Below are 11,630 nucleotides of genomic sequence, written 5' to 3' on the forward strand. Positions count from 1 at the left end.
TGCCCCTCGTACCAGGCTGCACCCAGAGAGAGCGCGCGCCTACTGAGAAAGGATGGTTCTTAAAGGCTCCTGGGCTGAACAGGGTTAACTCGTCACTGCATTAAACACTTCTGGGGCTCGAGGAAGGGGAGAATAGCTCCGAGCTGATAAGACTGGAGGGGCTGGGGTTCCAAGGATGGACAGCATGTGCGAGGGTCCCATCGGGGAATGTTCAGACCAACCCCCACTTGAAGAAGAAACCGGGGAACCCCTTGTATCCCCCAAGACAAAGCCACCATTCAGTATCATCTTCTCCACGCTTCTCTTCTGTGGCGAGTGCGTGGCTGCTGGATTCCTGTGTTCCTCCTACAGTCACTCTGATGATCACTTCTGGCTTGCGATGACCATTCTCTTCATGCTGTATCCATCCATCATGGTCCAGCTGACCCTCATTTTTGTCCACAGGGATTTGACCAGTGACAAGCCACTGGTGTTACTGATGCACATTCTACAGTTGGGGCCTGTCATCAGGTGAGCAGCATGAATACCTCCCCACCCCCAGTGTAATACATACCCCTCCCCCCAGCCCCAATGAACTAGGGATGAGATGATCTGTTCCCTGAGTCAGCCAGCTGCACACTGAGTCAGTCCCAGGGAGACTGTGTTGACCAGGGAAGCTTCTTGTACAGAGTTCTTGTAGGGGATGATGCAGGAGCACTGGCTGTAGTAGAGCTCTCCACCATTACAGTTCAACTCTGCTAAGGGTGACTGTTTGGATAGTGCTTTGCCAGTGGAAAGCATTATGAGGGCTAATATTACTGTTACTAGAGAGGCTCTCTTGGGAGTGGTGTAGTAGCAGCTCTGGCTTTGGGTAAGTTCTTAGCTGTCCCAGTCCCTGTGGGGAGAGGTGTAGGAGCTGTTGGGTAGTTCCTAGATATTTCCCTGTGGTACATGCTAGCTATAGGTGCTAGGAGCTCAGAGATACCGCACTTGGTTCTCTTTTGCATTGTACAGGAGATTGCAACCTGTTTCCTCCTGCCTACAGCAAGGCAAGAGTCGTTATGAAAGATCAGATAAACAAACCAGTTTTAGGCTTGGATTCAGCTGCCTTACAAAAAATAGATTCTGTAACTTAGCAAAACCTCATGAGGCTGAGACAGTTCATTATCTCAAAATAGTTCCTGTTTTCTCTCTCCCTTCTTTACCCAAGGACAGGCTCAGAAGAATAAAGCCCTGGAGATTTCCTCTTCTCCTCCTAACCCCAATGGAAATAAACCACAGGAGCTTCCTACCCAGCCATCTCCCCCAAAGACAGTGGCCACTGGAACCTACCCAGGCAGCTTCCTGCCACGCCCCATCCAGACTAAATGCTTATTGCCTCTCAGTAAGGGGAGGTCTGCAGTGAACTGTTCTCAGCACCCAGGCTGTCTAACAAAGGCTCCTTTTTCATGATTGCTTTTTGCACTTCTTGTCCCCTCTGAGTTAGTTGGCCAAGAGAGACAGGGAATTGGCTTATGAAGTCTGTGTAGTTGCAGCTGTAGGGTACGGAGGGGTGTGTGTGTGAATTCTCTTCCTGGGGCTGTTTCAGAGCTGAGATGTGAATAAGGTGTGGCTGGGAGTCCTGTGTCTGACTGAGGGAAGGCAGCTGTCACCTTGGGTTTGATGATGTGGGAAGGAAGAGATGGGGAGACATGGGACAAGGAATGGAAGAGCATTTGTGCAAATGGGTGAGTTTTGGAACAGAAAAATCCTAGGAGTGGGGAGACACCCAGGCTGCTGTAGCCACAGACCCAAGGGAGAGAGGAGGAGCTGGGTGCAGTAAACAGGAAGGGAAGAAGCCTAGGTCTCATTCCTAGAGAATGACAGTGATGCCTCCTTCCAGGCAGGAATGCACCCCTCCCCAAGTAAGCTCTGTCTGCTCCAGCAAGACAGCCTATTTTCACAAACCTAGGTTGTGGGAAAGCCACGCTAGCTGCATCAGAGCTCGCTAAAACAAATAATAAGGCTTTTAAAACCAGTTTCTGTTTTCAGCTGGGCTGAGGACCAGGCTAGGTGTGTCCCTTCCAGCCTGCCCCCCTGTGAGGGTGTCAGTGGCCCTGGGATGCAGGTGGTGTTCAGGTGTCTCCATGGAGAATTCTTGGGAAGGAGATGAGCAGGACAATATGGTGTATCTAGCTGACATCTAAACAACTAACTCCGAGCCCTCCACTTCATGTGGAAACCACAAACCCCCAGAGATTCAGAGCTGCTACATCCTCTGACAGGAAGCAAAGAATGAAGGAGTATCAGGGTGTCCATCAGCATGTGGTGCTTCAGCTCTAATGGGATAATGCTGTCCTTGACTGAATATCCAGGTTTTGGGGGACTTACATCAGGCCATTTGATCAGGATGAGAGAGTTATTTTAGGGCTAAATTTCCACTGCCAGTTCTAACAGTAGCATAAATTGTATCAGTGAGTAGAAGCCATCTGCAGGGCCTCTCTGATCCCACACCTTGCACCAAATGGCTAACTCATCTTGCTGTGCAGACTCTATTTGCGTGAAAGCACTCACCCGGATCTCTTTACAATGGGATGATGCTGCAAATGGCCCCCATCCATTTCAGCAGCAAGAGGCCAAATGTAGAGTGTCTGTAATGCCTTTTGTGATGATGTCTGCAGGCACGTGGCTGTACTGAGAGGAGCCTCGGAACGTTCTAGAGAGACTTGTCTGCAAACCCTTTCAGGTGTAGCCCCGGAGTCCAAACCACTGAATCTCACCTGGTTTCACTGAGTCATACACGGGCTCTGGGCTCACTGGAAACTGGTCCTTTAGGATGAATGTGGTTTCAGTTCAGAGTTTGCAACACAACATGTAACCAGGCGAGGCTCGGGTCCCATAAGAGAAGTGGTGCAGAGATTTAATTACAATTGGTCTGAAAAATGGTGACTTCTCTTGTACCATTGATTGTCCTAATAAAGTTTTCCACTATCGGTCCCAGAGCGCATTGGTTTCCAAGCTGAAGCTAAACACATTTAGGTGTTACCTCTCTTCAGCAAACCATTTCTCTTTCTCTCATACTTACCCTGCCCCCAATGATTTTGATGGATTTGGAGGGTTCAATGGACTTGGAGGGGCTGGAGTTCAAAATACTGAACTGACCCGTCCAACTGCTGAGAGTAACCTAATGGGGATTTCCAAAGAAAACCAAGTGCTGGAATATTTCAGAGATGGATGGCGTAAGAAGGATCTCCAGTGTTGGTAAAACCAACCATAAACTACCACATACAGCATAAGTAGAAGGACTCCCCACTCCCCCAACCCTTCACTTACTCTAAGGGGGCCAGTGAGGACCTGGCTAAGGCAAAGACTTCAGGGTATCTGCTCTCTGGGCTGAAGTAAATCAAACAAAATGCATGGACAATGCTGCCCTTTGGGGAAAAGGCCATGCTGCCAGAGCTATCATGCCAACTGGTTAGGAAGGGAATCTCTCTCTCTCTCTCACACACACTCACACTCACTCTCCTGCTCTTTTCAAGCATTTCAGCGGAGCAAAGTGTGTTTTGGGGTGCATGTTTTCCACAATGCAAATATAGTGCCCTGCCCGTGGTTTGGGAACAGGGGAGCTGTTTGCCTTGTCAAGCTCTCCTTCACTAGTCGCCTCCTTGCTAAACTGCTTGAGTGGAATCAACAACCTCCTGCTGGGGAGGATGCCGGCAAGGAGAGACTTGCAGAGGAACATGACGGGGTCCCTGGTGAGGGGGTTGGCTGAGCTGATGGGCTGCTTTGTCTGTGTGCAGGTGCGTGGAGGCCCTGGTGGTTTACTGTTGCTCGGGTCGGCAGGAGGAGCCATACGTTACCATCACACGCAAGAAGAAGCTCAGGAAGGGCTCTGAGGTGGAGCTGGAGCAGGAGGTCGGCCACTCGATCCGCAAGCTGGTCACACACCGCAATGCCTTCAAGCGCATAGCAGTGATCCAGGCCTTCCTAGGCTCCACCCCGCAGCTCACACTGCAGCTGTACATCAGCATCATTGAGATGTATGTCCCCACTGCCAGAGGTAAAGGAGGAATGGGGCAGCATGGATAGTGACCCATGAGGCTCAAGGTGCAGGCCCAGAAATTTGAGTGTTTATCCAAGTCTATCAGGTCTGCAAATGCACAGTTGAAGTCTCCTCAGAACAGGCTAGTCCTCTAGTTCAACCACCTCTGGAATGGAAGGTGACAGATGTTTAATAGCACATAGCAATGCTTCACCGTGCTTTGGGAGAGCAGGTGAAGAGCAATGCAGTATCCAAATGACACTAGAGGGGAATGTTTAGGTAGCAAACTCAGACTTGTGGGTAAAATCTTTGTGGAGCCTGTTTCATACCAGAGAAAAGCTCCATGGCAAGTAGGTCAGCACACCACTGAATAGGATGCGTGAGGCACTGGCTCGTACAGCTAAGATCTGAGTCTTCTAAACTTGACGTATCACCCAAAAAGGGTGGAAAAGAAATATCTCTAGTTCAGTCCCTGGCTTATTTTTCCATGCAGGACTCTCTCTCTCATAGAGTAAACCCCTGTAGGTGAGGGAAGGATGGTCAGTGGATAAGGCACTGGAGTGAGGCTCAGGACACCTGGGTTCAATTCCTGTCTCAGCCACTGACTGCCTGTGTGACCTGACAGAGTCACAATCTACCCTGTGCCTCAGTTCCCCAACAGTCAATTGGGGATAATGCTTCTCTACCCCATAGGGGTGTTGGGAGGCTAAAATCCATGAACCAGTGTGAGGTGCTCTGGTACCGTGGTGCTGAAGGCCATAAACGTAGATCCCCATCTCCACTAGGGGCATAGTGCGGTAGGGCTTTAACATTTCCCTTCATGTGATACTATTGCCTCTGTCTCCTTTGGAAGCTGCTTCCATTCCAGAGCTCATCTTACTGTTACGTATATTTTAAAAGAATTTTTCGTAGTCACGTTTAAATCATCCCATATGGTCTGGTCTTGCTGGTGCAGCCACGTCTTAGATAAGTTCATATGACGTCCATGGAAAAAGTCACTAAAGCTCTTAGGATCCAGGCAAGGAAACAGACTCCAAACCAAAATAAACCTTAATTTAAGCTAATAGTATAAATGATAATGAGGAAATTGGGTTTTATCCAATCAGTTGCTATTCCTAATGTACAATGAGTGCTGTGTTTAGTGACTCTCTGCTTATAAAATCCTGAGAGCTACTGTCTCAGTCTCATTTAATAGAATTAGAGGGTGAGCGCCTCATTCGTGCTTTAAGCCATTCATGCTACATAAAAGGGCAGGAGCAGTGTAAAGAGGCCCTAAGTGCCCTGCTTCCAGCATGGAAGGATTCCCCTGGAAGGGGCACTGTGGAAGATAAGGTTACCTCCTAGGACCCCCTTGCAAGTTGGGGTGTAGTGGTTGTGCTGGGGCACGAGGGGTGTGCCGAGGTGAGGCCACAGCTTGCATCACTGAGGAGATTTGGGGGAAGCTATGGTGACTAAGAGAGGCTGTCTACTCCAAGGACAGGGAGGGCACAAAAGTGGCTTAAAACCACCATAGTCCCCCTTCCCCTGGGCTGCAAGTTCGTGCTGCTCCTCTGAGAGGCACAGCACAGAATCTCGGGCAGAGTGAGTCCCACAGGTCCATATCCTTGGCTGGTGTAATTCATGGTAGCCCCATTGATTTAGCAGCGTTGTTGATTTCACTATCCAGGGATGGGGGCCATACATTTCAACTGGATTGCTCCCATGAGTAAAGTTAAGCATGGACCTGGCCCAGGACTGGTAAAGTAAATGGGATTTGGGTAGGGAAGATGATCTCATGGGTAAGGTGCAGGCCAGGAAGTGAGGAGACTTAGGTCCTCATGTGGCTCTGACACACATTTTCCATGCGACCTTGAGTTAGATCTATCCTGTGACTCAGTTTTCCCCATCTGTAAAATGAAGATAACAGCATGTACCCACCTCCTGCAGGTGTGGCGAGGCTAGATTAACTAATGTTTGTGAAGCGCTGTGAGATCTGCAGATAGAAGAAGCTCTAGAAGCACAAAGTAGTAGTATTGTATCTAATTTAGTACAATTTAAGCCTACTATTGTTAAAATCAAAGGGAGGTTTTCCATTGACTGGGAGCAGGATTGGGCATATAATCAGTAAATGTGTAAACCAAGCTTTCCAATTCCTCATGTATGTAATGTAACCTCCTGATGCAGTGGCTCTCAACCTTTCCAGGCTACTGTACCCCTTTCAGGAATCTGATTTGTCTTGCATATCCCAAGTTTCACCTTACTTAAAAACTACTTGCTTACAAAATCAGACATACGAATACAAAAGTGTCACAGCACACTATTGCTGAAAAATTACTCACTTTCTCATTTTTACCATAGCATTATAAAATAAATAAATGGGAATATAAATATTGTACTTACATTTCAGTGTATATATAGAGAGCAGTATAAACAAGTCATTGTCTGTATGAAATTTTAGTTTGTACTGAGTTTGCTAGTGCTTTTTATGTAGCCTATTATAAAACTAGGCAAATATCTAGATGAGTTGATGTACTCCCTGGAAGACCTTTGCATTACGCCCCAGGGGTACATATACCTCTGATTGAGAACCACTGTCCTAAAGTAACTAGGGTATAAAAACTGGTGTTTATCACTAGTTTACATAAAAGTTTACTAGTTCAGAAAGTGGAGATTTCCATTCCTATGTACGTCACATATGCCTTAAGCTGCTAAACACTTGGCCCTGGTCTACACTGGGGGGGGGGCGCGGTCGACCTAAAATACGCAACTTCAGCTACGCAAATAGCGTATCTTAGGTCGACTTACCTGGCCGTGACTCCGCTTCCCCTCTTGTGAGCTAGAGTTCCAGAGTCAACAGGGAGCGCGTTTGGGGATTGATTTATTGCGTCTAGATGATAGATGGATCATTACCTGCCGATCTGGTGGGTAGTGAAGACCTACACACCCAAAGGGGTGTGAATTATTAGGAGAATGGCACATACCCAAAGGGGCATGAATTAATAGGAGAATGACACCCAGTTTCCACTGACCTTCATGTTCACGTGCAATTTAAGGTTTCGTACAATGAGCAGTATTCCAGGTCACAAATAATGCACTAGTCTCTAGGAAAGAAGAGATTATTCACAAAGCACAGAAAGAAACTCTCCTTTTCATTCCGTGAGGCCCTTCCAGGGTCTACCTGCACACTCTGTAACTGTAAAACACTCTGGGTCCCACACTGTGGTCCATGCATTACTGGGGACTTGCTGGTGGTTCATGGAGAGTCGACTAGCCTGCCTTCCTTGCAGGACAGCTAAAAGCACCTTTTCCCCCTAGTATTACTTTTGTACATAAGCCAGTGCCATAGTTGCCCAGGGATGCTGTGTGATCATGAATGTGAGGGAAAGGGTCCCCTAGAAAGTCTCCATTAAGGTGTGATCCACACTACAAAAATGTTTGAGAAGCTCTGGAATAAAACCTCTGGCCATTTCAGCAACAGATGCAGGAAAGTAACCCTAGCTCAGGGATTTGCATAGGGAGCTTGTCTGTACATCTTGAATCTACATGCCACAGTAGTAAATACATCATTTACTCACTACACGTGAGATCAGAAGCAATTTTCCTTTATGGCTGCAGCACAGTTTCCCCGTCCAGGCTGAACTAGAGTGACCAGCTACGTTTCCTGTATATAAAGGCTGACTTTGTAACACAGAGGACAAAAGCTCACTCCTCCCACATGTACTACAGTATACTGATATCATAGTATCTGATCCTTTGCCTGGCTACTGCTGAAACATGAGACAAAGTATGTCCTGCATTGACTTGCTATGGCTCATAGGACATTAGTCACTAAATACAGGTGGACAGAGACTTGCTTAAACATAACTCTCCTAGCAGAATCTGTGTCAGAGATTGCCCCGTGGCAAGTCTGCAGCCACTTTCTTGCCTAGTTTATAGCTGTGTTAGGTGCAGATGCAAACTATCACAGCCATAATTGTGTCTCATGACTGATTCCAATGCAGTTACAAGCCTCAGTTTCAATAGGGCCTGGGTGGGTTATAGTTGTAGAGACAGAAGCAGGGAATGGGGCCAAGCAGGATTCATGGCTGTCCTGCCTCCTGCCCTCGTTGCTACTGCACTAACTACCTAGGTGCTTATACCACACCAGTCCCCATTGTATTTGAGCACCTGGGCCACCAGATCTTTCCCAGTTACAGCTTCACAACCCCAGCCAAGAGCAGAATTTTGCCCTAACTCAGAGGTCTTAAGCCAAATTCAGGCCTAGCTGACACAGGGGCAGCCATGATTCTGGGCCTGCTGGCATCTGGGATCAATTGAATCTCCTTTCTGGAGTGACATGGGGTTTGTTAGCTGTCTGAATTAGTGAGGTGGGGTGAGGGGTAGATGGTACATTAACCTATTGCTGAGCACCCACTCAGCCAGCAGGAAAGAAGGAATGCAAATGTTCCCACTTACTCTGGGCAGAAGAGGGTCCTGGGTGGCTACACTTATAGATACAGGAACAAGAAAGTGGCTTGCTGGGGTTGATTTAGGGCATGCAGGACATACTGTCTTCACCAGGCTGTTCTTGGCTGGGAAAGTCCTTTCCCATTTGGGATCTAGCTAACCAGACTGTTTCTGTCCCTCACCTGCAGCTGCTGAAGGCTCCTGATGCCGCCTGCCACAAGCTATTCCTCCCCTGCCCCTTGCCCATTCCCAGCTCCTTTTCATACCACTGTGAGCCATTCTGCCCCAGAGCCAGTTCCAAACCCCTGCTCCCACCCTCCATGAGTCATCCCTCCCAAATGCCTGCTTGAATTGGGCATGAGTTGTCCCTTCACAGTACCCTGTCCACGCCGAGACCTTTGTGCCTGACCCAGAGTCTGCTTGGAGAGTGGGGCAGAGGGGAACACATGGACTAGAGCAGCATGTGTGCATTGCCCTGTGTAACCTCTAACCACCCATGGTCACCACCTTTCTTCCCTCCTGTGCAGCAGTCCTGATGGGCATCTGCCTGATATCAGTCACCTATGGGGCGCTGATCTGCAACATCCTGGCCATCCAGATAAAATACGATGACTACAAGGTCCAGCTGCGGCCGCTGGCATTCATCTGTATCGTCCTGTGGCGCAGCCTGGAGATCTCCACTCGTGTGGCCGTCTTGGTGCTCTTCTGCAGCGTCTTCAAGCACTGGATCATCCCCATTATTCTCGCCAACCTGCTGATCCTCTTCTTCTTGCCATGGGTGGAATTTTGGCGTAGCGGTGCCCAGCTGCCTGACAATGTTGAGAAGAACTTTAGCCGGGTGGGCACCGTGGCGGTGCTGTGCTCCTTCACCCTCCTGTACGCTGGCATCAACATATTCTGCTGGTCGGCCGTGCAACTGAACCTGACTGACCGGGACCTGATAGACAAGGCACAGAATTGGGGCCGGTTGACCACATACTATGCTGTGCGACTGGCGGAGAATGCTGTCCTGCTTGTCCTCTGGTACCTCTTCAAGACAGATGTGTTTGACTACATCTGCGCCCCACTGCTGGTGCTGCAGCTGCTGGTGGGCTACTGCCTGGCGATCTTCTTCATGCTCCTCTTCTTCCAGTACCTGCACCCATGCCGCCAGCTCTTTCAGCACAATGTCTCAGACTTCCTGCAGTGCGTCTGCTGCCAGCGGTGTGCACCAGTCAGGCCCACACAACTCGATGCACCCTGCGAGTCTGGCGTGAGGCACAGTATCGTCTGACGCACCCAGCAGAGGGAGGGGGCAGGTCCAAAACATCCAAAACGACGCAGTTGCCGGTGTCAATGACTGATCGAAAGCACTTGCCTGGCTCTTGCCAGGTGTCTAGATGTGACACATGCCTGTTTACAGACTGAATTGGGGGGGCAGCCAGGCAGCAAAGCTGTGATTTATGAAGAGGAGAGCAGCCAGGCTGGGCCCAAGGGGCCTCATCACCAGTCACTAGCACAAAGCAGGTCTAAGCTGAATAGGTACCAAGACCAGAATTCTCCTGTGCCGCTCACACTGCAGATCTCGGCACTCTGATGTCATGGGGGAGTCTGGTGCCTGTGGACCCACTGTAGGCTGTGGATGGGAGAGGAGAATCCCACCTCTCCATGCTCTGCTCCTGCTGAACATTGAAGTGTCCAGCAGGAGCGGCAAGTTCAGTCTTCATTATGACACCCACACTGCATGAGTAAAGTGTGCGCTCGTCCCCACCCCCACCTCCTACTTTGTCAGGAGAGCCCTTGTTTGGGGTCGGAGGGGCGTCCAGTCCCTGACTCTCTGCTCTTCCAGAGCTCCATTCCCCACCAATACACTGCATCAATTGCACACCACAACCTGGACCGCAGGGGCCACCCTTCTCTGCCATGAAAGGAGATTTCTGTCTCCAAGTAAGTCCAGGCATCCCTGGACACCCCTGCTACCCTGTGCCTTTGCTTGGCACTGCACTTCTCAGCTGTACCTCAGCAGAAGGGACATTGTTCATGATTGTGCCCTGTCTTCCCCGTTCCCGGTGTTCTCTCTCTGGTTATGACTGTACATTTGCTGAACTCACAATGGATGAATCTTGAAGTTGACATGGTGGGAAATTTTCTGTGTTTTAAAGGAATTGATGCCATTTTGGGTCTGGCTTTTGTCTCTTCTGGTTTTTCGTGGGCAGCATCATGCAGTTGGGTTTGAAGAGGCTGAGAGCTCCAGCGACTCATGCTCACTGGGTGGAGATCGGGGAATTTTCCTCCTTTCTGCTCTTGGGCCCTAACTGTTCAATAGTGCGCCAGTTAGGTGGGCGTTTATTCTTTTCTCTGTGGTTTGTGGTAGTGTATGCTAGTTGAGTCCAAACTGAACACTGGATCCTGCCCCTTCATCCTCTGGGAAAGCCTGGATCCAGATCTGAACAGCTTGGCTCATCTCCAAGATGTCAGCCTGAAAGGCCCCTGAATTCTGGGGAACTCTAGTCTGGCTTCAAACTTCCCTCAGTCTCACCCACATCCAGTTGCAACACCAGTTTCCCTCCTCTCGCTGTTTGTGAAACAAATCTCTGGAGGGAAGAGCTCCCTCTCCAGGGAGACGTGGGGAATGCAGTCTTATGTTTGCAGTGGAGATAACTGCAAAGGCGATCATTACTGTCCCTGGCCCAGCAGGGGAGTCTAGATGAAGTACCACATCTCATACCTCAGAGCACAGCATCCAGTATCTGGGTGCATGGAGGGTCTTGTCTAAATATACATGGCAGTATAGCCCTGAGTCTAGACAGCAGCTGTCCTGGAGGCCAAAGCAAGCCTGAGAGAACACCTCTATGTCACTAGAGCAGCAGTTCCCAAACTTCATTGCACTGTGACCCCCTTCTGACAACAAAAATTACTATATGACCCCAGGAGGGGGGACCAAAGGCTGAGCATCCCCGAGCCCCACTCCCCCAGGCGGAGCCAAAGCCTAAGCCCCACTGTCCTAGGTTGGGGGATCAAAGCTGAAACCAAGGTCTTCAGCCCTGGATGGGGGATGAGGGGGGGCCTGTAATTAAAGCCCCACCACCCAAGGCTGAAGCCCTCAGGCTTCAGCTTCTGCACCTGGACAGTAGGGCTCAGACTTCGGCTTTGGCCCTGGGTGGTGAGGCTTGGGCTTCAGCCCCGGGTCCCAGCAGGTCTAACACCAGCCCTGGCAGCCCCATTA

At 49.6% G+C, this 11,630-nt stretch overlaps 1 protein-coding gene across 1 annotated transcript; it reads left to right on the forward strand.

Annotated features, from left to right (window-relative positions):
• The first annotated feature begins 175 nt into the window (after positions 1-175).
• Positions 176-10,578, forward strand: XKRX (XK related X-linked). The gene is made up of 3 exons (XM_048864272.2): positions 176-510; positions 3,759-4,018; positions 8,953-10,578. Exons 1-3 carry the CDS (start codon positions 176-178, stop codon positions 9,696-9,698), a joined length of 1,341 nt encoding a protein of 446 aa, XP_048720229.1. The 3' UTR covers positions 9,699-10,578.
• The last annotated feature ends 1,052 nt before the right edge of the window (positions 10,579-11,630 follow it).

Source organism: Caretta caretta, chromosome 9 (assembly GCF_965140235.1).
Source record: "Caretta caretta isolate rCarCar2 chromosome 9, rCarCar1.hap1, whole genome shotgun sequence".
NCBI classification, from domain to species: Eukaryota; Metazoa; Chordata; order Testudines; family Cheloniidae; genus Caretta; species Caretta caretta.